This window comes from Aureobasidium pullulans, assembly GCF_000721785.1.
Source record: "Aureobasidium pullulans EXF-150 unplaced genomic scaffold scaffold_3, whole genome shotgun sequence".
NCBI classification, from domain to species: domain Eukaryota; kingdom Fungi; phylum Ascomycota; class Dothideomycetes; order Dothideales; family Saccotheciaceae; genus Aureobasidium; species Aureobasidium pullulans.
In genome coordinates, this window is record NW_021941023.1 from 928,349 (window position 1) to 950,988 (window position 22,640).

General features: G+C 51.5%; 9 protein-coding genes across 9 annotated transcripts; 5 read left to right on the forward strand and 4 right to left on the reverse strand.

The window, feature by feature from the left end:
• The first annotated feature begins 227 nt into the window (after positions 1 to 227).
• On the forward strand, positions 228 to 3,282 carry M438DRAFT_342879 (ARM repeat-containing protein). The gene is made up of 9 exons (XM_029904863.1): positions 228 to 404; positions 458 to 595; positions 652 to 762; positions 816 to 962; positions 1,015 to 1,388; positions 1,436 to 1,736; positions 1,787 to 1,990; positions 2,040 to 2,212; positions 2,262 to 3,282. Exons 1-9 carry the CDS (start codon positions 282 to 284, stop codon positions 3,055 to 3,057), a joined length of 2,367 nt encoding a protein of 788 aa, XP_029763933.1. The 5' UTR covers positions 228 to 281; the 3' UTR covers positions 3,058 to 3,282.
• Positions 3,187 to 4,138, reverse strand: M438DRAFT_372094 (mitochondrial 54S ribosomal protein YmL9; the record flags this gene model as incomplete). Its single annotated transcript, XM_029908328.1, has 2 exons — positions 3,187 to 3,311; positions 3,364 to 4,138. 2 exons carry the CDS (start codon positions 4,136 to 4,138, stop codon positions 3,187 to 3,189), a joined length of 900 nt encoding a protein of 299 aa, XP_029763934.1.
• A 2,306-nt stretch (positions 4,139 to 6,444) lies between these two features.
• M438DRAFT_131389 (trimeric LpxA-like protein) lies at positions 6,445 to 8,527 on the forward strand. Its single transcript, XM_029898827.1, has 5 exons — positions 6,445 to 6,656; positions 6,707 to 6,956; positions 7,010 to 7,195; positions 7,247 to 8,198; positions 8,253 to 8,527. The coding sequence occupies exons 1-5, from the start codon at positions 6,650 to 6,652 to the stop codon at positions 8,418 to 8,420; spliced, it is 1,563 nt and encodes a 520-aa protein (XP_029763935.1). The 5' UTR covers positions 6,445 to 6,649; the 3' UTR covers positions 8,421 to 8,527.
• A 21-nt stretch (positions 8,528 to 8,548) lies between these two features.
• M438DRAFT_394808 (uncharacterized protein) lies at positions 8,549 to 9,193 on the reverse strand (the record flags this gene model as incomplete). Its single annotated transcript, XM_029909176.1, has 2 exons — positions 8,549 to 8,828; positions 8,883 to 9,193. 2 exons carry the CDS (start codon positions 9,191 to 9,193, stop codon positions 8,549 to 8,551), a joined length of 591 nt encoding a protein of 196 aa, XP_029763936.1.
• A 628-nt stretch (positions 9,194 to 9,821) lies between these two features.
• Positions 9,822 to 10,476, forward strand: M438DRAFT_267278 (RNA-binding domain-containing protein; the record flags this gene model as incomplete). The annotated part of the gene is made up of 2 exons (XM_029900170.1): positions 9,822 to 10,238; positions 10,294 to 10,476. 2 exons carry the CDS (start codon positions 9,822 to 9,824, stop codon positions 10,474 to 10,476), a joined length of 600 nt encoding a protein of 199 aa, XP_029763937.1.
• Positions 10,477 to 12,031: 1,555 nt separating this feature from the next.
• Positions 12,032 to 13,326, reverse strand: M438DRAFT_342883 (uncharacterized protein). The gene is made up of 2 exons (XM_029904864.1): positions 12,430 to 13,326; positions 12,032 to 12,376 (listed from the first exon to the last, which is right to left on the reverse strand). The coding sequence occupies exons 1-2, from the start codon at positions 13,025 to 13,027 to the stop codon at positions 12,210 to 12,212; spliced, it is 765 nt and encodes a 254-aa protein (XP_029763938.1). The 5' UTR covers positions 13,028 to 13,326; the 3' UTR covers positions 12,032 to 12,209.
• Positions 13,327 to 14,016: 690 nt separating this feature from the next.
• Positions 14,017 to 14,527, forward strand: M438DRAFT_131452 (uncharacterized protein). The gene has a single exon (XM_029898828.1). The coding sequence runs from the start codon at positions 14,210 to 14,212 to the stop codon at positions 14,492 to 14,494; it is 285 nt and encodes a 94-aa protein (XP_029763939.1). The 5' UTR covers positions 14,017 to 14,209; the 3' UTR covers positions 14,495 to 14,527.
• Positions 14,528 to 14,841: 314 nt separating this feature from the next.
• Positions 14,842 to 15,687, forward strand: M438DRAFT_131472 (uncharacterized protein). Its single transcript, XM_029898829.1, has 2 exons — positions 14,842 to 15,532; positions 15,588 to 15,687. Exon 1 carries the CDS (start codon positions 15,102 to 15,104, stop codon positions 15,498 to 15,500), a length of 399 nt encoding a protein of 132 aa, XP_029763940.1. The 5' UTR covers positions 14,842 to 15,101; the 3' UTR covers positions 15,501 to 15,532; positions 15,588 to 15,687.
• Positions 15,688 to 18,661: 2,974 nt separating this feature from the next.
• Positions 18,662 to 22,566, reverse strand: M438DRAFT_290597 (uncharacterized protein). Its single transcript, XM_029901717.1, has 2 exons — positions 22,178 to 22,566; positions 18,662 to 22,117 (listed from the first exon to the last, which is right to left on the reverse strand). The coding sequence occupies exons 1-2, from the start codon at positions 22,443 to 22,445 to the stop codon at positions 18,792 to 18,794; spliced, it is 3,594 nt and encodes a 1,197-aa protein (XP_029763941.1). The 5' UTR covers positions 22,446 to 22,566; the 3' UTR covers positions 18,662 to 18,791.
• Positions 22,567 to 22,640: the final 74 nt, after the last annotated feature.

The following is a 22,640-nucleotide window of genomic DNA, read 5'->3' on the forward strand; positions in this document are numbered from 1 at the left end:
CATAATGGATGGCTCAATGCGCATGCTCGTGTTTAACGAGACAGATTCTCGCATCACATAGCGAGGGAGAACAGGCTGTTGCTATAAGTCAGCAACTCGGTGTTGGAAGTTGGAAGTGTTCAAGTAGCAGGCAGATGTGTCGGGAGATGGAAGGTGGGCCGAGCTTATCGATAAGGACCACCGCCCAAGGAAGCGAGTCGCGACGGTGGCAGGCAGCACCATCCATCGCAACAAGCCCGTCAGGAGAAGACTCTTGATTCTTCTAGACGCAGCGGGCAGATATGGACTTCCTCAAATCTGCTGTCGCATCAGCCATCTCCAAAGGTCCCGCCTTTCCCTATTCGTTCGGCGAAAGAGTCGACATCGACCAGTCTATCTGGACTCTCCACAATGGCACCAAGAGGGTAATGCACTGCTCAACATCGACTTCCTTTGGACCCTTCTAACGGCAATATAGGAAGATGGCTCCCGATGTAGCATTCTCTCCTTCGATGTAAACGCAAACAAGTCCCGTCTCCCTCTCGCGAAGAACGCATTACGCAAGTTCCGTACCCTACGACACCCTGGAGTAGTCAAGGTCTTGGATACTGTTGAGGTAGTCGCTTTCACCGCCCATATCTCTTGATGTTTGCTTACCAGACAACAAGGCAGACAGACACCTACATCTACATTGCTACTGAACGTATAACTCCGCTCGCCTGGAAAACAAAAAGAAAGGCCATCTCTGAGGAGAGCATCAAATGGGGCCTACACAACGTCGCCGTATGCAACCACACGCTACACAGCCGTCGATCGCCTGCTGATTCAATTTGCAGAAAACACTTGCCTTTATCAACGAAGAAGCCACTTCCGTCCATGGTTGTATCCGCACCTCTTCCATTTTCACTACGGACAGCGGAGAATGGAAGCTCGGTGGCCTTGACGTCTTGAGCTCCATGAAGGAAGATGAGGCTATCATCTACGTACGTAGCGCCAGCTCACTGACGATTGTTCCTTGCTAATCACAGGATACAGACCTATGGAAGTCTCGCACTTGACTCGGGACGCTATGCGCCCCCTGAGGTGGCTAAAGGTGGTTGGGACAGCATCAAGCGACATCCGGTATCTGCAGTTGATTCCTATGGTTTTGCCATCCTGATCGTCGAGGTCTTCAGCGGCGGCTTCTCAGGTGGCGATCAGGTCGGTCAGACCAAAGGCATTCCTCCAGCTATGCACGCCTCGTACAAACGTCTAGCCCATGCAAACCCAAAGACAAGACTCAGTGTTGCTCATTTCCTGGAACAAGGAAGAAAATCTGGTTCCTTCTTTGATACGCCACTCATCCAGCTGACCGATGGCATCGATAACTTGGGGTTAAAGTCCGAAACTGAACGTGAAGAGTTTCTTCGGTACATATATCCCAGCATCATCTAATCAGCTGCTAACTATTACGCAGCGAACTTGAGGCTGTGGCCGAAGCGGACGACTTCCCAGAAGATTTCTTTAGAGTCAAGGTGCTGCCGGAGTTGCTCAAGTCTCTCGAATTCGGTGGCGGAGGCCCCAAGGTTTTGTCGCTTGTCATGCGTATCGGCAAGAAGCTTTCAGATGAAGAGTATGAAGCGACTATCACGCCCGTAGTGGTCAGACTTTTTAGCAGTCCAGACCGTGCGCTACGTGTATGCCTTCTTGACAATCTCCCACTCATGATCGATCATCTTCCTCAGAAGATTGTGAACAACGGAATCTATCCCCAGATGGTATGCCTCTGTATAATCAAAGCTTGATCATGTTTCTAACCCGCTCTTAGGTTACTGGATTCACCGATCTTGCCCCACTTGTGAGAGAACAGACCGTCAAGGCAGTCTTGGTCGTGGTCCCGAAACTGTCTGATCGCATCATCAACGGCGAGCTTTTAAGGTATCTAGCCAAGACTGCAAACGATGAGCAACCTGGCATCCGAACCAACACGACTATCTGTCTTGGAAAAATTGCGAAGAACCTCGGATCTGGTGTATGTCAACCGCTATATATTCCTCCCTTCAGGTCTGACCATCTCACAGTCACGAACTAAAGTCCTTGTCGCCGCTTTCTCGAGGTCTCTCAGAGATCCATTTGTACACGCGCGCAACGCATCACTTCAAGCTCTAGCGGCAACAGCCGATCTCTTTACAGAAGATGAATGCGCAACCAAGTTGCTTCCTGCCATCTGTCCATCACTTGTAGACAAAGAAAAGTATGATCCAAATTTTCCAGACTTCATACCATGTGCTGACATATGAAAGAATTGTACGAGACCAAGCCAACAAGACGCTGGATTTGTATCTTCAACGTATCCGCAAGTATAGTCAAACTCTTCCCGACAGTGTTCTGCCACCACCAGAAGCTGCTGGCTCCAATGCGCCGCGTATGAGCACTCCACAGCCGGAGAACGCTGGATCAGGGTGGGCTGGTTGGGCAATATCGTCATTCACCAACAAGCTTGGATCGGCTAGCGGAGAGATTCAACCCAACAGCAGTGCTGCGACTACGGCTAGCTCAGATCGACCATCCTCGACTCCACCAGCTAATCCGAGCTCGGCGGCTGCTCAGTCTCTTGCTGCTCGTACTAGACCCACACCAATATTTTCTCCTTCTGCACCCACCGTGCCCAGAGTCTCGTCGGGTCTGCGTAATGCTACTCCTACTATGTCTGATGTTGACCAGGAAGACTTTGGAGATGGCTTGGGCGAGATGGACGATGACGGCGCTGCTGATGCATGGGGTGGAATGGATGAGAGTGCACCGTCTGTGGTGCCCGCCAAAGCCTCCACGGTGTCTTTCGACGACGGCGGCGAGCCAGACTTCGAAGGGTGGTTGAATGCTCAAGCTCAAGCCAAGACGAAAGCAAAGAACCCTCTGCCAAAAGGCCTCGCTAAGGGCAAACCAGCGACTGCCTTGGCACCAAAGCCAGGTGTAGCTAGAACTGCGTCTGCATCAGTGGTAGCCAAGGCTAAGCCAGCAACAAAGCCAGCACCTAGCAAGCCGGTAAAGCCGGCAGCAAAGGATGAAGATGAGGATGACTGGGGTTCAGCGTGGTGATGAATGTTTGCAGAAAAGTACGGAATGCCAGCCCTTGGATTCTTTTATAGAGTTACATAATTTACATTGATTGCGCCTTGCCTTCCCAGAAACCGTGCTTTGATGAAAATGGTATCTTGCAAAAGTCGATTAGGCGGTTGCCTGGACGGGCTCAGCGGCCGCATCTGCAGCCGGAGGTGTAGAAACCGCAGGCCATGGCTTCTTCAAAGCGTCTTGGATCTTGACGAGGGCACCCTTGGGACCAGCGACACATCCTGTAGTTAATTAGCAAGGGCAACGCGATTTGAGGAGCAATCGAGAACTCACCATTGACGACAACAATTCCGTTAGCAGCATCAACCTTCAAGACACGCAGGTTCTGAACGGTGACTTGCTGACCACCCATGTTTCCAGCCATCTTCTTGCCAGGCAAGACTCTGCTACCGCTACCCTGTGAGGCACCCGAACTACCCATGGTTCTGTGAGTCAAGGATTGACCGTGACTGGCAGGTTGACCGTGGAATCCCCATCTCTTCATACCACCAGCGAAACCCATACCCCTGCAATTCGCCTTTGCATCGATGTACTGACCCTCCTGGAACCAATCTGCGCTGATAACAGAGCCGACCTCGGGCAAGCCAGACTCATCCTTGACACGGAACTCGTGGAGGTGGCGGCTGATACCAACCTTGTTGGCGGCAAAGTGCCCTCTCTCAGGCCGCGTCACATTCCTGGGCTCCTTGATACCAGCGCCGACTTGAACAGCCCAGTAGCCGTGCTTGTCGCGGGTCTTGTGCGAAACAACCTGTACGCGATCGAGTTGGAGAACTGTGCAGGGAGTACGTTTTGCGGTTTCGGGATCGTAGAGAGCAGTCATGCCCTTCTTGACAGCGAGAGCGCCACTGCGCGGCGGAAGTGTGTATGACTTGCGCTCGAGAGCAGCAGTCTTGGAGGAACCGAGTACGGGTAGATCGAAACCGGCATTGAAGCGACTGGGCTTGATTTTCGGGTTGAGCGTCTTGATGGAGCGTGTAAATGTGCGCGGCAGCAATGTCGTCGGTTGTGATAGCGCCAGTGGCGCGGCGAAAGTAATTGGCGGCATCGTGTGTGTATTTGCAAATCGCCGCTATCGTCCTTTGGATATTCTGGTGCTGGTCGCTGCTTCTTTCCTAAGACCGAGCTTGCCTTTTCGGATGGCCGACTCGACTCAAGGCATCTCCCGAGCGTCAGAAGTCTTTGCCTGGGCAGGGTGGCCCGCCCAGCATGCACATAGGTCCGTGGAATTAATTCTACATACCCCCTATTGTATTCCAGGCTCTCTGTATGATTGCTCATTCATTCTTGCTATTGAATTCATCGGATTAGACGTCGTTAGGCGCATCCGGTCGCCTATGCGTTGAGCAATGTACAACATTGATGCGAAACTGTGTTTTGCATTTTGCTAGCCGCGAAGATGGCACCATTCCTTCAGTGGATACACGCGCGCCTACCTAGTCACTCTGAACACAGAGACAGGATCGCAAGTCACTATGAGCATAGCTCCTTCGACAAACAGCTGCAGCTGGTATGGCAAAAATCGCTGCTGTTAATATTGCCACAACCACATGCACAGTGTAGCACCCTTTTTCGCACATTGACACATCACGAGGGCCAGTGTCGCAGCTTTTCAAGCGTGTGATCGACTCTTGTTTATTGAACCACTCCATCGGGTCAACCAAGAATAAATATCCATGCCTCAGCAACCAGAAGCGATCAAGCTTCAACTCAACCCCCCTTCTGCCAACTTTTACGACATAAGCAGATCATAATATCCGACTTTCGGACGTAAGAGTCGTTCGAGCGTGGCAGCTTAGCAACGGCACGTGTCAAAGGGGAAGTTTGAGTATTTGTGAAGACGACAAGTGTGCTAGAGGTGAGTGAATTTTGAGGGAGCCTTCATATTTTGATATGTTTCGAGAGGATGAGAGAAGCTCCCCGTGCCATTGTAAAGTCTGGTACACTCGCAACGGTCCGCCCTAGGGCCCGCATGGCGAACCATCGCCGGGTCTTGGAGATTGGTCTGGCATATCAAAATCCAAAATAGAACTACACTTCATAAGTGACATGTTGAAAAGTCATTACTACAGCCTCGCGCCAGTCGCGCAGAAAGACGCCCCTGTGTCGCAAGGACATTCCGACGCGCGAACGAACTTGGCTTCCAGCATCTGGACGAAGCGCCCTCGATAGGCCCGAAAGAAGACAGCTTCTGCCATCGCCTCAGTAAGACGCTCGCTGCTCGCTGCTCCTTGAAAGATGCACCTGCCGCCCAGCGCTTGATGCATTGTAACGCGCGGGGTCTCAAGCGGGTCTCAATGCATCAGTAGTGCGCGCGCTTGTCGAGCTCGGTAGTCTTATGCATGACAGATCCCCAGGCCGTTGCCTCGAACATAACGAAGGCATTCGACCGATGCTGCAGGAGCCGAAAGCCATGTATACTGGGAACTTCGAAGCGCTGCCAATGGTCTGACACACAGAAAGTGTCCCCTTGCCTGTTCGCTGCGGTAGGCGTGAAAAACGCATGAAGTTGAGTGAACGAGTTGAGGTGGGCGCTCGAGGCGGCCTATCAAATCGCAGCACGATCCCTGCGATTCGCGTGATTTTGGCAGGCGCGGCAAGCAAGCCCGCAGCTCCACGAAAAGAGGCGGTAACTTATTGCTCTTGTTCTGTTCAATCTGGCCAATGCTGTCGTTGTCTGCGTTGCGTGCATACTCGTTGTGATATGCTGCTGTTTCTGTCTTCACCCGCTCGTCTCTCCGTTTCGTCCTGCCTGCTTCTTCCTCGCCGAGTGCATGCGCATTGTCACACAGCCCTTAGCCGCAAGCCGCCGGCTCTGACAGACGCTGCATACGCTCTGAACTCAATACCCTCGCTTCTCTTGTTTTTGTTTCCATTCTTGCGCGCTCGAGGCCCTTCTGACCTGCTCTCTCCTGCCAGACTCTTTTGCAAATCCCACTACCCTCCAGCCCCACCCGAGAGAATCGCATGGACTAACGGCTTCGTTGACAAGCGACCGTAAGTGTCTTGAAATCCAGGTACTAGTACAGGACCTCAGACTCGAGAGACGTCGGTGGGTGCAAGACTTTTCGAGCCTACACTTCATCGTGTATGGCGGCAGTCAAGCCGTCTTTCGAGGCCGAAGACTCTCGAATGAACAGAGAGGCTGAAGAGGGCTCGGCAGCAGTCAAGTTCACGACAGTCAACGGTAACAAGAGCGCTGCGAGTCCTTCTCAAAACACCTCCTTTCGACCAGATCCTTCAGCTCTTTCCGACCCATATCGACTACACACCCAGTCCAGACAGGCCCCTCCACCGGAACGGAAGCACAAACCACTGTTTGTAGATTCGGAGGAGAGTAGAAGCGCCTATCATGATGAGGCTCCTGCCCGCTCCCCTGGGAATCAGTCCAACCGAATAGGGAAGCGCAAAAGGTCTGTTGAAGGCTTCATCAACGTCTCACCAGAGTTCAACTCTCCACCTACGCGTCGCGAAGAAGCCTTCAGGCCACCGACTGAATTAAGGTCGCCTGCACGAAGTCTGCCACCACTCTTACAGTTCCGAGAGGGCGAACAACAACATGGACCGTAAGGCTTCTCACACGGAACCTTGAGAGCGAGCTGACTGTCAAGCAGAGATCACGTACCAGGTTGGCGCCAGCCACGACCTAGTCCGAGCCAAACAGAGTTGCAGATGGAAGACGCTATGCGAAGAGACTCGCACATGCATCAGATTCGCAATGATCCTCACGATGGAAGTGGCAGTCTTCAACAGGATACTGACATGCTGAGCGACCAAGAATCAGAAATGCAAAATGACTCGGTAAGCGGCAGAAAAGGTCCTGCACAACGCAGACGCTTCTCGCAAAGAACCAAGACAGGTTGCCAGTAAGTGAAATATGTCCCATGGCCGCAGTTGCATACTAACACATGGCGCTTAGCACATGTCGACGGCGCAAGAAGAAGTGCGACGAAGCCAAGCCGCATTGCCAGAACTGTACTCGAGGAGGCTTTCCTTGTGAAGGCTATGGCCCCAAACACGAGCTCAACGTCAAGCTTCCATCCAAAACAATCCCATTACAAGCCAAGTCTGTTGAAGGGCACCCCTTCCCTAGCCACCGACAATCGTGAGTCTCTCCAGCCACCAACCTTGTGTCCATAACTTACATTCATAGCAGGGTACCTGGAGCTACCGCTACCGCCGAACACTGGCTTGAAGCACAAAGACGTTTCTCGTATGATAGTCGTGCACGACCTTTCAGCGACGGTCTACGCTACGCACCAACGAATGGACCGACTTCTATCGCGCCGCCGGAACACGGTTCACCCTTCCCGTCTGATCGTTTTGCCCGCCCCCTTCACCCCGAGAAAGCTCGTGCACCACCTTCGTCCTCCCGATTTGGCTTGTCAGCACCCAGTACAAGCGACACCAACGGTGGTAGCATGGGCCGTAGCAGCGGCGGTGGAAGTACCAGTTTGGGCAGCGCTTTCGACACGCCCAGGGCAGTATTAGCGAACCGCCTTGCCATGAACCCACCCTTAGGCGCATATCCTTCTTCTGCACCCAGTGAGAAGGAAAACATGCTTAGCGGCAGAGACTACCGTCACTTTACCGACCCAGAGCTTTTGAACGACCGGGCATGGTGCAGACTAGCAATTGAACGCTACAACAAAGCTTCGAAACCATCCTTCGACATCGACATGGATGGTCGCATGAGGTTGTTTCGCCAAATCATCCAGCCGGACCGTCTACTACAGCCAAATGATCCGCGCAACCATCCGGTCGGAACAATCGGCTCCAAAGTCCTGATTGAAGCGCCCTTTAAGTGTGAATACGGTTACAATATCCACATCGCTGACAATGTGGTCATACAGTCTGGTTGCGTCATGTATGATCCTTGTCCCATCACTGTCGGACGAGGCACAATCATTGGCCCCAATGTCAAGTTCTATGGACTTGGACCAGACCTACGCCTCGATGCAAGAGTGCGTAACGGCAGCGAGGGCAAGCTGCGTGGAGGCAAGATTCTGATTGACGAAGACTGCTATATCGGAGGCGATGTCATAATATTGCCCAATGTTATTATTGGACGAGAATGTGTCGTTGAACCTGGGACCGTGGTCAGCGGTGTAAGTTCCTCAATGTATACTTCGGCTTCTTGATTCCCACTAACTAGGCTACAGAACGTACAACCCGGCAAAGTCGTCGCCGGCAACCCGATGAAGATCATTCGCGATGTTGTTCCAATACAAACTCATGAAGAAGAGTACGGTCGCGTCGAGCCTGCGGCGATGCCGAGCATGTGGCCACAAGAGCGACCTTACCATCGCGATGGACGTATGGGCATGTAAGAAAGAGTCGGAATCAGAAAGAGCAGGGACAACCACATCATGGATACAAGACTTTTGAACTTAGCGAGGAGTTAGGCGACATGCGAGCAGGTTCAGGATCTCCTTTTATCATGTTCAGCATCATAACATCAAGCATAGGACTCCTGAGTCCGATTAGCCTTCAGTGCAGAAAGCTCGATTTCCATCTGCGACTTCTCGTGCTCGAGCAGTTCGATGCGCTCGCGCAGTGCTTCTGTCTGTTCTTGTGCGCCGACACTCAGTTCTTCCATGATCTTGATGACGCGCCAGAGACGTAGGATAATAACCAGAGAAGCAACCTCTTCGAGTATACCGCGCAGCAGGACATCGATGACGAAGCTGGCCACAATGACAGTGGCATCAAAGCAGTGAAACTTTGAGCGGAAGTATCTGTAACAGCATGAGCAAAGACAAAAAATAACAATCAATATAGGCCCTGCTCACTGGAAGCCAAAAGCCCATATACTCGCCATCAATTCGAGCATGAACAAGCACGAGAAGACCAAACCAACAATGCCTATTGCTTCTTGAGCAACATCACCTTTGGACTCTGAGACTCTGCCTTCGCACGTGAGGATTTGGATGACAAATTCGCCAAAGATACATGAGCAGTCGAGGCACACGAGTAGTAGGATAGCGTAGTGACCAAACTTTGAGTTTAGATAACGGCGTGTGCATCGACGGGCCGTACTGAATGTTGAATCTGTACGCTCAGGAGACGATTCACGCAAGAGAGGTCTTCTAGAGTCATCCATGATTCTGGTAAGCTGAAGACATTAGCATTGTTGCAGTATTGTTCGTTGAGACAATGATCTAAGTAGATGGTATAGAGCGAGCCTGATGCTTACAATGTGTTGAGGTGATGCAAGATGTTTCTAGCTTGCGAGCATGTCTCTACTGAGACAGAGCAACGCGATGACCCTAGGAGATCTCAGGTACAACAAGTCTCTCTAAAACTTGATCCAAAATGGGAAAGAAGGAGCAAGCGATAAAGGAAGGTTGAACCAGGTGAAAATAAGGTTTCTCCAGGATGCTTGGCGTGTTTGACGGAAGTCGGTCGCGACAGTCTTGAGTGGCTTGTGCCTTTCGCATGTCGTTCACTCGTTGACTCGACCATTCATCTGCCTGTCTCAATCACCTCACATCTGTATCTCACTGCCTTGCCACGTGTGACTGAACCATCTGTCCGGATACTTAAGTGTGACAGCCAGCGCTTCGCTTTCACGTGTGATCGAGCAAACCTCCGGCTCTTTCATCTCTCGACTACCCATCCCTTAGTTAACGTAAGTTGCTTGCTCCTAGACATTGACCGTCGTCTCTGGTCGCTTCATCATGCTGAACCCACTTGCAGCTTCCTTCTACCCCTTCGCCTCCAGCGCAATCATGTCGGACAACGAAGTACCACCGAGACCCGAGGAGGAGCAGCCCGTCAACGACGACGAGACCAACGATGAGGAGGAGATTGCAGCAATGAAGAAGCGCGTGCAAGAGATGGAAGCCGAAGCACAGAAGCTGCGCGAGATGCAGGCCAGCTTGGACCAGCAGCAGGACGGTCTGCGCGAGAGCAAAGAAGACATCGACTCGCGCTCCGTCTTCGTCGGCAACGTCGACTACGGCGCATCACCTGAGGAGATTCAGGCACACTTTGGCAGCTGTGGTCCCATCAACCGTGTCACCATCCTGCTTGACAAGTTCACCGGCCACCCCAAGGGTTACGCCTACGTCGAATTCCAGGAGCCCAGTCTTGTCGCCAATGCCATCGTTCTTAACGAGAGCGTATTCAGAGGCCGCAACCTGAAGGTATGCTTGAACCCCGCGATTTTAAGTTCTTCCGCAGTTCGCTAATTCTACATAGGTCGTCCCCAAGCGTACCAACCTTCCCGGCCTGGCAAGAGGCGCTGCTGCTGCTGCCGGTGGTCGTGGTGGTCGCGGACGTGGTCGCGGTGGCCCCATGGGATTCGGCGGTCCTCCTGGTTTCGGCGGTGGTCGCGGAGGCTTTGGCGGCCCACCTCCATTTGCCCCCCGCGGTGGCGGGTAAGTTACTCATACATCTCACTTTAACTGAGCAAATGCTAACACGATATACAGTTACCGTGGAGGCTTCCGTGGCCGTGCCAGAGGCTACTCCCCTTACTAATTAACCAGTATTTCTACCGAGCGAATTATCTACTGACGGCCAGCTATCGTAGCAAAAGACACTACGGACTGTCACCATCTGACTACACCACTCGACGTATGGCCAAGCCGACACAAACGTAGGGCATGCCAATTCGAATCGTGGGCAATATCGGAGCACGCAACGGGAAAAGAATGACAACGAAAGAGGGACTGCGCGCACGATTCTGCTGATACTATTGATTCTTTTTCAGTTTTTTGCTTTCAATTTCTTGTGTTATTATTTGGGATCGATAGCGCGGAAGGAACTGGCGGCCCCGAGAAAGACAGAAAAATTTAGAAAAAAGAGAGAGTTCTGCCATATGATTGACGAAAAAGATGATGAAGCCCAAAAAGTTCACTCGTAATCAAGACGAAGCAAGAGATGTGAAAGAGGCAAAGGAAGAGCTGTTATCTTACGACCGAGAATAATCTAGTAATTTGTGATGCCAGGGATGATGGCTGGCAAGGATAGAATGAAGAAGAGGTGGGACGAACGATCGCACAAATCAACCGCCTGCCTGCTCAATATTGTACGCACACGAGAGCCAAAGGTTATTGCACACTGCTTGCGTCGACCTAGCATTCAACATGCTCAAGAGGCCTGATCATGCTTTCCAGACATGGATCTGCCATACATATTTATCCTACGCAAACCGAAGCAGCTCCATGGTTGATGAGAAGCCTGGACAGCGTCCATTGGTGCTGGTTACAACGGTACAGTCAAATCTAATAACACGGGGCTGCATCAAATAGCTCTCAGTTGAGTGGAAACAGCAATCAAATAGTGCTTTGAGGTAGAGAAACACCACCTGAATGCAGAAGCTGCACGCCTGGGTATGGTCAAAGATCTATGGACACTTAGTCAAGAACATTCAGCAATAGAGGATAGAACCCCTTCCGTACAACAACTGTCAACATCATATTATCTATCAGCTGGAATTTAGGTTTGAATTCAAGCAATTCTAGAGCACGACGTTCAATACTGAAGTGGTACGGGTACTTGTTCTATAAACACAGAGGTCTAGAATAGACTTAATATCATTTCATCCAAATAAGCCGACTTCATGGAAGAAAACGAGCAGGCGCATGGTGTATGACTAAACTTGTCTTTGGACAGGGTGTCCCTTTGATACATGTGAATGAACCAATGAACAATGTTTGTATCAGTTTGATAATGCAAGCAATTGCTTGTTTGAGATGATCGCTCTTTCTGTTTGACGTTGTCCCTTGTATTTGCTCTTTCTATTTTGGAAGAAGGCTATGATCTTCGTTGTTGAACCAGCTTCCTCTATGTCCTGAGCCGAAAAAGGTAGGCAAGTGCAAGTGCGTGCCGTCTGACGTTTCTAAAGGTTTTACAGACGGTCGCTCCTGCCATGCACGTCAGACTTACTAGAACAACACAGTCGTGTAGCACATAACCCTAGAAGAGATTCTAAGTGGTGAAATAATGATTGCTTCGTTCAACGCTTCTCTTCTGCGCCTTTGCCCTAGTATACAATAGTGTGCTTAATCTTTCTAACATCCAAAGAGAACGGTTTCCCCCTTTTATAGTTTTGTACAAGTGATTTTACAATGATGGTTCTTCCTCGTTTCCGTTTCAGAATAATGACTTATTCAAGGCTTGGTCGGCTTGGCCGATCTGAGCTTCTTCTTTCCAATCTGCCATCCCCATGATCTCAAGGTCTTGACAACCTTTGGTGTGATGGCGACGGCCAGCGGTACTCGGATAAAGATGAAGGATTTATGAATGGCGTAGGCGAGAACGAATTGGGTCCAGAGGGCTTGGGCTATGTCAGCAGAGAGAAAGATCAAAAGATGTGGATATGTGACGTACAAGCTTCCTCGTTGTTGCGCGCCTCTGCTTCCGGAACACCCCATACGTTACCTTCCCTGGCAGCAGGGCTTCCAACAGCAGTCTCGACTTGCTCTACAACCTCGTCGGCCTTGTTTCCAACTTCCGGCATGACGGCCTTGACAGCATCCTTAATGGTGCCGACAATGGCGTGTTCCCATCGGGCGACGCGGTCGGTACCAAGACCTCTCACAGCCAGGAAGCAGAAGGGTAAATCCAGAGCAGAAAGACCAAAGTAGACACCAGTTACAACCCAACCGTATTCCTTGCCGAGTTGCTTGAACCGCTGGAAGAAAGAGAGTTGTGGCGTGGGGCTACCGAGGTGTGGTGTGGGATCGGGGCTGGGCCTTGAGCTATTCCATCGTCGCGAGTTGGTGTTGCGGAAGCGTGAGAGCAATTGTCTCCATGTGGCGGTGTTGGGCGAGGATGCAGTCTTTTGAGCAAAGAGACGGTGGAATTGGGCACGCTGTTGCGGTCTCCAGATTTGGTGTGCGACTCTGGCGGGATGGACGGGATGGGCTGCGATGCGGCCTGTCGAACTGGTGGCTACTTGGCGGCGTAAGAGCTGCAATAAGACCATGTTGATGATAAGTTGTGATGGGTTGCTGTCGCAGTTTCGCAAAGAGCTCACTTGGCGAAGCTCAGCTGTTGGCTACCTGATTCATGATGATGGCGGAGCGCTCGAAAAATCGAGAAAGCTACGCTAGCCCCCGCCTCGGCCTCGACCGACCCTGCACTCGGTCACTCCCATCAATGCCACATGTGCGCCGAACAGCCTCCAGCGTCTCAGCTAGACACATGGGGTTCGTGGGGACGTCGTCTACCGCTGCCTGTATGCATCTTGTCCCTCGAGCATGAAGACGTTCCGCTCGCCATATGCTTGCGGAATCGATTGCGACCAGGTCGTAGACCGCGTCATATCTCAAAGCGATATTTGGCTCCTGCAATTTCCTCCTACAGAGTAGCTTCATGGCTTACGTCCGTAAGAGTCGGCTCTTCGAGTGACCGCGACTGCCATCAGAAGTTCCAGCCGTGCGCGAGATCCACTGAACGTCTAATATCTAATGCTAAACAGGCCGCTTGTTTTCGTCACTCGTGATAACTCTCTTATCACCACGAAAAGGAGGCCGACCGGACGCCGTACGCCCTAGATTAATCATTCTCATGTCGACCTCTGCGGCTCCACGTTAGCCATGTATAATGACATGCCATCGTGGTGAACCCTGACGCTGTAGCCTGCCATCGTCTTCCTCCGTCTCTTCGGTGCAAGGTCCGTCAAAACCGCTGTTAATACAGCCAGTAACGGAACCAAGCGAAGGGATCCACTCCTTTGATATCCATATCTCCACCATTGATTCAAAATGGTATTGGTCCATTTGATCCAAAGGCGTGTAGCCGTTGATCGGAACCACAGCTGTCAAGATTGTACACAAATACGTGCATGTACAAGACCGAGCCCGAAGGTCCGAGACGTGCCATGGCCTCTCAGTTTAAGCTTCCGAGTACTCGAACAAAAGAGGCAAAAAGGTTCAGATTAAGGTCGTGGCGAGGCGTTCTTCCACCAATGAGATAATTCATTCGGAGTCGAGCCTAACGCCATCTCTACCGCGAGGCGTCGACTTGATACTTCGGTACATGCGAGAAACACCGTGATCGATATGCTTTGACTCGAGAGTCCCCATCCACCACATCTCGATGCACGAGTACATCAGGGTCGTTGGTGTCAAATCTCAGGGTTCATGCTCGTGTCTGTCGCGCTGTCATGTATGATGTTCGGGAAGGAGTTTGTATCGTGTTTGGTGGGTCTGTCTTCCTTGAGGCTTTGCATGCTTCTCCTTGCTCGTCAAGACAGAGTTTACACAAGTACTGGTATCATTGCTCGTGTGTAGGTTTGTCCTTTGACTCGAATCCTTTACATATGGCCGTTGTTATTACATACTACCAGAAGCATCCGTCGACGACACGGCTCTCACAGTACTATGACTCTCGCTTGTGCACTGAAGAGCCGGTTTCATCTCATGCCCCACCCGCTATCTCACTCTATTAGACTTCCCTTGTTCTCGAGTCCCCAAATAACTGTTGGTGACATACTCGCTGGAATCCTAAATGATGTTCAGACGTAAGAAGATTCGTGCCATGAAACCGCAATAAGAGTCAATATGCTTCTCCAGGACTTCGGCAGTCGAGATGATGGTGCACTGGGCAACTTGCTATCGGCGTTTGTTAGGGCATCTGATTCGATCTCGTCTTCGAACAAGGCTCGTCCATCAGACCGTTGCAATGCCTGATCTGTGTGTACCTGTCTGCAAAGCATGGTGGTGGAGCATACACTTCTCGGCATCGCCGCCCCTTCCGCCTCAGCACGCGCCCCTAGTCCAAAACACGTTGTGGTACACACAACAGCGGCCATCTGAAGCTTGTTCTCCAACATCAACTTTCCCATGACAGGGGCGTCACAAGGCTCGCTCCCTTTTTTCTTAGGCTAAACAATGGCTGCACGGGATGCTCAGGCCTTACGTATATAGATATCCACGCCGCGACCCGGCCTGATTCGTCCACGTCGTAAGTCTCCCACCACAGACCAGATTCCCAAAGAAAGAAAAATTCCTCTGTTCCTTGAATATCACTTCATTTGCCAAGACACAATCGCTCTCATGGCTATTCAAATTGCTTCTCTTCCCTCCCCTATCATGTTCGCCTCGAACACTTCTCCTCGAACCCGTCAATACTCGACCTCATCCTCATCCTCCTCTACCTCTATGGCTCAACGCGACTCGATGGACATTGGCGATTCTGGTGTCTTGGACATCCAGCGTGCCCTCGACATTGCTCGCAACACCGAAGGCGACCTCGATCACTCCGTTGCAAAGTACCTCGAGGAACAACTTGCCGGAGTCTGGAACCGTCTCGAGTCTCGTCCTGACAGCTATGTCCTTTCCAAGGACGAGTTTGCCATCTTCAACTTCTTCATTGGTCGTTACCAGGAGTCAACTGTTGCTGAGAAGGCCATCGCTCGCTTCTGGTCCAGCTATCAAGACAATGGCTCTTCCTAGATCCTGTGAGCTTTGATACTTTCAGCGTACCTGTAAGCTGCCGCACTCATGCACGTCTGTTACACGGTTGCTAATGCAGCTCTGAAGTAGCGAAACATTACGAGTGGCAGGGTACACGAGATGAATCCTTGGGCTGCTTGGAAACCAATGTGGCTTCCTTTACCGAAGATCGTCGTGCATGAATGATCAATAATCGCGCCTGCGGGCCTGCAGCCGGGCCCCATCCGGCTTTCAGTCCGTCGCTTGGACCTCTACTTTGCGGCACTCAGATACTTCTCCAGCTTGGTCTTCGGAACGAACCCCTCTGCACTAGCAGTGATGGTCCCCTGTAAGGACGTCTTTACCAGGACTTGCTGTTGGTATTCGACATGGATTATACGTTCCGTACCTAACCAGGCCATGTGCTATGGAGTACTACTGGTTTACCAGCCTTCGGCTTTCTTCGTCGCCACGGATTCAGTCGCCACTACGATCGACTCTCACTCCACCTGTGTCGAAAGCCCACATCCCATGACTTCGAGAATATCCTAGCATGTCGAAGAAACCACGCCATCAGAACCGCGCAGCAACAAGTCCTGAGATTGAAGTGGTGTATGCAACCAGGTCATAGACCTTTTGGGGGAAGGCATTATCAGTCCAAGGGAACGCACAGCTTCGACAGCTTGTGTGATGAAGCGGAAACAAGCCGGACGCACCCGCAGAGCAGCACGGAGCACGCACATGGGATGGACATGATTACTCAAACAGTAGAACACTAGCCCAGTAGATATCACCGAAAGGCCATTGAGATCACGATCTTCATCTTTACTTGTTTCCGTCTGCCAATTCTTAATTTCCAGCTTCTGCCTCTAATCACGTTCGACACTAGAGTATTTACATGAGGTAGTTGTCAGACGATGGTTCTAGCTACAAGAAACAGAGTCCAGAACTACATTTGGCTGTGGGTCCCCTTTCCGGTTCGCCTTCCGATAGTGTGTTGCTTGACTCGAAGCACCCTTCATCGAACATCGAACATCTCGCCCAGCCACTGCCGGTGGATACCTGCATGGCACGTCTTATGCCAAGTCAGGGCAAAAAGTGCAAGGGGGAGGTTGAGATAAACTGGAGATGTGGAATTCCAGACGACGACGATGGAGGAAACCGTTACTCACCGCGATTCAGAATCCAACTGCGCGGATGCTGGCATGGCTTGATTATGCGATTTTCCAGTTGCCAATATGTTTAGATTGCGCGCTGCTGTTTTGCCATTGAAACTCTCGAGGAAGGGCAGAGGACAAGGTTTTCTCTGCTCGATTCAAGCAGGGAGAAATATCCAAGACAAAAAAGACACCGCAACTGTAAACGCCTTCAACCCTGTCCCAAGGGACCGGGCCCGGATTTGACTGGGAAAGCAACGACCATCCCGGCCATTATTTTTGTTTCGAGCTGTTGCTTGTTGCTTTTGTCCCACAAACCTCCCCACTGCAAGAGTCAGGTAGCGTAGGTGGGGCTGTCTCCAAAGAGTCGTCAAGAAAGCACGGAAGGGTTCCGCAGCTTTGCGAATTGCGAATCGCAAACGAACCTCGAACCAGGCCCGCCGTTGCTGTTGTTTCTCCCTAGAGAGGAGAGTGGGCGCAACAATAGCTGAAGCAGGAAAGGCCTCGATGACTGTTGGATACAATCAGCCTCAGACTGTTGAGAATATCTCGGGTGCCCTGCGAAACCAAAACAGTCAAGGGGGTTGTTTTGGTCGAATCAATCTCGGTGGAGAGCGGTGGAGAGGGAGATTCATGTGAGGCTGAGAATTAAAGATTGGCCCAGCGATCATCATCGTCGGCCATCGTGATCTTTGGTCGCAATCATCAACAGCAGCATCCGCTGATGCAAGCACTTCACACTGCAGCTGCATCAAAGACTTTGGCACGGGACGAACCGTTCGGTATCTGCCCTGTCGTCTAGTTTGTCACGTTCACGACTCACGATTGATCTCTTGTTGATCACCGTCTTGTGGTGTGGTCGTCTTGCTCTTCAAAGGTCCCGACGGACGTCCTTTGCCAAACTCTCCTCGAGACCATCCCGTCATCTCGTGGCATCACGCCTTACCGCATTCAATCTTTTGCAAGACCTTTCTCTGTATTCAGTATGGTCTTGAACCTTACTCTAAACCTTGCCCTGGGCCGTACCATCTGACTCGCACGTTTGGCAGGAGAACAGGGTGCACCTTTTTTTTTAAGGTTCATCTATCAGATCACCGAAGGATTTCGACTCCGCTTGCACTTTCTTGGCCATGAGCTGGACGGCCGTTGGACGATGTAGGGCAGACTGTTGTTGTAAAGACGACATATGGCATGACATGGCTGATCTGCGTGCTTGTCCGGACAAAGTATATTCCCATCGAATACCCAAGTCTCGTGCCATGGGCGAACTACTTACCGCACCGATGAAGTCCTATTCGGTTGAGTGCCCTACACGGAGGAGTGGGATGATGCGGCGAAAAGCATAAGAGATTGCACCTATTGCTTACATACCTCACGAGCCCACGACGTCAAAGAATCCAAACCTTATACATGGATTGCTTACGAAAGCCTTAACCATGATTTCGCTCCCCGAGTAGAACTGTAAACAGACTTGACTGGAGTTGATCGCACACAGTCCAGACACTTGACGCAGTACAATCTCGATTTGTGGAGATGCCCGTGTCGAGTCATTAACTGGAGCCGAGATTCTTTGGTTCAATTCCACCCGTCCCTATTGGTCGGTTTGCTCTAAATCGATATCAACAGGCGAAGAATGCCCAGCGATCCGTCGATGGAAGTACGGCTTCCTAAACATCTCGCTATGCGGCCATGGCATGATGGCGCCACTGCAGAGATAGCAAAGTAGAGTGTGATACACGAAAAGTCTATAGCCGACCGTCTGTCACACCTTGTGATGCCTATTTTCTCCGAAGAAATGTTTATTGCTCCTTGGGGCCCATACCTATAACATCTGACACGATGGGCGTTGGTCAGCGTAACGGCCTCAGGTCGTACTTCCACTTGGCATGAACTCTACTCTACTGTCGGGTCAAGCACACGTAACTGGTCAGGGTCGCTTGCTTTCGCCTTGCTCACGGCCCAGTTCGGGCGTGCCACTCGGATATAAAGGAATGCAGGGTCAATAGCGAAGATCTTCGATATCATGGATAGGATCAATGATTTGTGATGGTGGTTCCCTAACTACAGTATACACAGCTAATCGAATTTATCCATCTACAAGACTACAGGCTCCTTGTGATAGGCTTTCATCTAGTGGCTCAAGACGGCTCCACTCTCATTTCTTCCCCAGTGATGGTGAAGATGTGCCTGTGGACTTTGAGACAATTCTGATCTTCTTTCCGTTGCCTTTGTCGAAGATCGAACGGTGCATTGGTGGTGGTGGTGCACGCGCTGATTCTTCCTCGACCATCCGGAGTGCTTCTAGCTTTGCCCTTCTGTTCTCCTCTTCAAAAGTGGGTTGCTCATCAGGGATTTCATCGTCAAAGTCTGAAGCGTCATCGTCATCGTAACCGGCTGCACCGTCCAGCTGAGGCAGCTCTTTCGGAGGAACGGGCGGTACCACTCGTGCGCGTGCTGCAGGTCCAGGTCTTGGTCGCACTACTGGCATCTTGCCCTCCATTCTACTCCTGGAGTCCTTGTAATTCTCGGGTAGTTCGTCAGGAAGATCTCCATCATCGATGTGTTTCTTCTGAATGTAGGACGAGATCCTGCGCTTTCCATTCTCCTGTCGACGGCCTCTGTACCCACCATCATCGCTCTCCCCCGAGTTGAAGTCTGATTCCACGTCGACTTCTTCGTAGTCTGCGTTGGTAGTGCGTTTACGTCTGTCTGTTCGTTCGCTTCGCATGCTGAAATCCTCATCACGCTCAACCCTGATTTTCATCTTGCTGGGATGCAGTGGCGCCTTTTTCTTGGCCTTCTCCTTGGGAGCAATGTCCGATCTCACGAGGACGTTCTCTGGAGGCACTTCTTGATCAACTTCAGGGGTTTCCGAAACTGGTCGGAAAGCCTTCGCAGCTTCTTGTGCAAGCAATTGTGCAAGACGCGGTCCGGAAATGGGAAGCCTGACAACACGTTTCTTGCCGCGCAAAGCAGCTTGTGCGGCGATGAATCTTCCAGCCTTTTTAGCCTCATCCAGGGCCTTTCGCTCTTTCTCCTTTTCGAACTGTTTAGTGGCCTCATTTCTGGGTTTGTTGAACGTAGAAGTAGGATCTTCTGAGACCCGACGCCTCTTTGTTCGAGATCCTTCCATGTTGATTTCATCGTCATCTTCGTACTCCTCTTGGATGCGTTTGTTACGACGCGTGGGCCCTGAAAGCAACGACGAAATAGGTAGATATCCTTCTTCCTCGTCTTCTTCACCACGTGGGTCGGGGTAAGCATAACTGTCCTCTTCGATATCCGGGTACATTGAAGCTTGTGGCGCAATAAACCCACTGGTGATAGCAGGAGCGTAGCCCTCTGGTGCATCACCTGAGACGTGACCATTTCCTTGCGAATGGGACGAGGTACTCGGTCTGGCGCCCTTGAGCATCGCCTCCGGCGGTGGCAAGAGAGATGCTCTGGCCTTCCCTTTCGATCGAGAGTTTTGCGTAGTGTTGTCCATGAGCTGAGGATCAATCATAGAGTCATCTGGCGAGTAATCGAAGCGAACGTGACTTTGGTCCATGTCAGGCTCTTCTTCGTCGTCTTCGTCCATGGGGTCTGCCTCTTTCGCCTTTTTGGCTTCTTCACGAGCTCTCCTAATGCGGACGCTCTCTTGAACATCCTCATCATCGTCTCTCAACCAAGTGAGGTTGGAAACCGAAAAGTCTACAAGACATTCAACACTTCTGGCATCAGCCACTCTCTTGGTATCATGGCCCAAAAGAGTACCTTTAGGCTCATAGGGGTGCTGTTTGGGGTCCTTTCTGCAAGCTCCTGCAAAACACGCCTCCTGACAATGCGGGCACGACCAGTTAGGGTCTTGCATAATGGTAAGCGGCATGAGGTCGGCGCCTCTGAACAGAGAACCGTAGCACCACCATTTGTCGCAAGTGGTGCACTTCGCAGACTTCCAATTGGGATGTCTCTTGCAGCACACATGGCATGGACTGTGCGTCTTGTACCATGCTTTGGGCTTCTTCTTGACTGTCTTCTTGACGCGACCTTCATCGTCGACAATGATATCTTCCTCACTCTGCTCATCCTCCTGCTTCGGCTTGGCAATGTCGGTGAAGGGGCGACGCTTGAGCTGTTCTCTACACACCTCGGCGAGTGTCTTGTGAGGGAGGCTCCTTCGAGCTTCCACTAGCGTTGTGGGAACCTTTGCTGCATTACCGCCGTCTAGATCAATAAGTTGTTTTCTCCAGGAGTCGTATTTGCCACTAAGCTCTCTCCATTTGAACTGCTCGGTCCACTTAAGGTTCGAGATACACCCGCAAGACCTACCCATTGCGTAGCAATCCATGCATACATCGTAGGGCTCCTCCTCCTCATGACCAAGTTGGTCCTTGCAATTTGAGCACGTCAAGAAGCGGTTGAAGATGTTGCATCGGCAATACGCGCATGTGACGTTGCTGTCAAAAGGCAGAAATTCACACTTTTCTTGAGGGCCGTCTGGATTGAACATTTCCGAGACAAGAACGTCCAGGAACAATCCGAGGAGACGTCTGAAATCCTTGACGAGATGCTTGATTTTGGGACTGCCCATCAATTGACGAGCAGAATCAGCGGGAAGCTTATCAGACTGAGATCTGGCCAATGCGAGTCTGTTAGAGTATAGCATCAGCGTGTAGTATATGATGGCCTTGGTCTTGTATTGTTCATCTCGACAGACGATCTTTGCTTTTGGAAGGGCTTCATGGATAGCCATGTCCAAGGTTTCGATGGTAGTCCTGTTCCACGCGACTTTCATTGTTCGCGTGCCTCTGTTCCAGACCTGATGAGGGGCGAGCGGGGGGATTAAGATAAAGTCGCCTGGTCGTTGTTCGACAACATAGACGTTGAACGGGGCTCTTTTCCAGGCCGAAATTTGAGCAAAGTGGTTCTCGACCTCGATGTCGTGACCAAGGGTTGACAGCCAATATTCGGAGACGAGGTTGCGATCCTTGGATTCGGTCATGAACCAGACAGAGGAACCAGGTCTTTCTGGCTTGCCATCCTCGCCGACTTCTTTTGAGGCCTCCACCATGATGTTGTGTCCCATGGTCGCACACATCTCCCTGTGCGAAGGAGTGTATGTACCTTCGTGACCAATGTAGCACATGAGATTCTCGGCGCGCATCTCTGGGGGAAGAGAGCTCATCAAGTCGCCGGCTCTCGCAATTCCGCGGGCGGGACGTCTGCCAGGACCGAGAGTGTAGGGGTTGGCGCCGGGGCCGCCGATATCTCCGGTGCTCTCATTGAGGTAGAAGAGGAAGGGCGGGATGTGGTCTTGAAGCTTGTCGTGCCAAACTTGGGGGCAGTCAATGTCCTTGAGGTAGATTCTTTGACGAGACTTGTCCTTGTAGTTGCGAGCGTTTTCGAAGAACTGATTGCTCAGCTTGTTCATGTTTCTAAGATAATGGCCGATGGTGAGGGGTAGTGACTTTTTCGTGGACAAGTTCTTCGATTGCTCAACTGTGACGCGCGTTAGTTGAAACTCATCAGGGCAATAGGGAAGACAGCGACACGACGTACTCTTGGAGCCGACGTTGTCGTTCAGCCATTTCGAAGAAAAGGTCCATGGGTCCAGGCGGTTCTCGAAGCCGTCGACGACGAGGGGCTTGCCGCCGGCGATGACATGCAGGAGTACAAGCTTCTCGAAGGCGGCTACGCCTTGCTCATCGATCTGGTCGACCGAGATGCGATCGACGAAGGAAAAGTTGGGTGTTGACTCTATCAGGCCGTTGATGTCGAAGTCGGGCGCAATCGGCTCGAAGGCTGCGCGAGGTCGTTGTGCCGGCATTCTGAGTTTGGCCTTTACGTGTTGCACACACTGCGAGATACTAAGGACGACATGCGCGATGCTCGACCAAGGACAAGGCGCGTCGAGAGCAGTGAAGAGTTCCCGGCGCGGTCGAGAAGAGAGCGGAACTTTGGAGAGTGCTTGTCGCAACGGAAGCTGCGACTTGACACGACCGGGCGGACGCGTCGTCGGGGC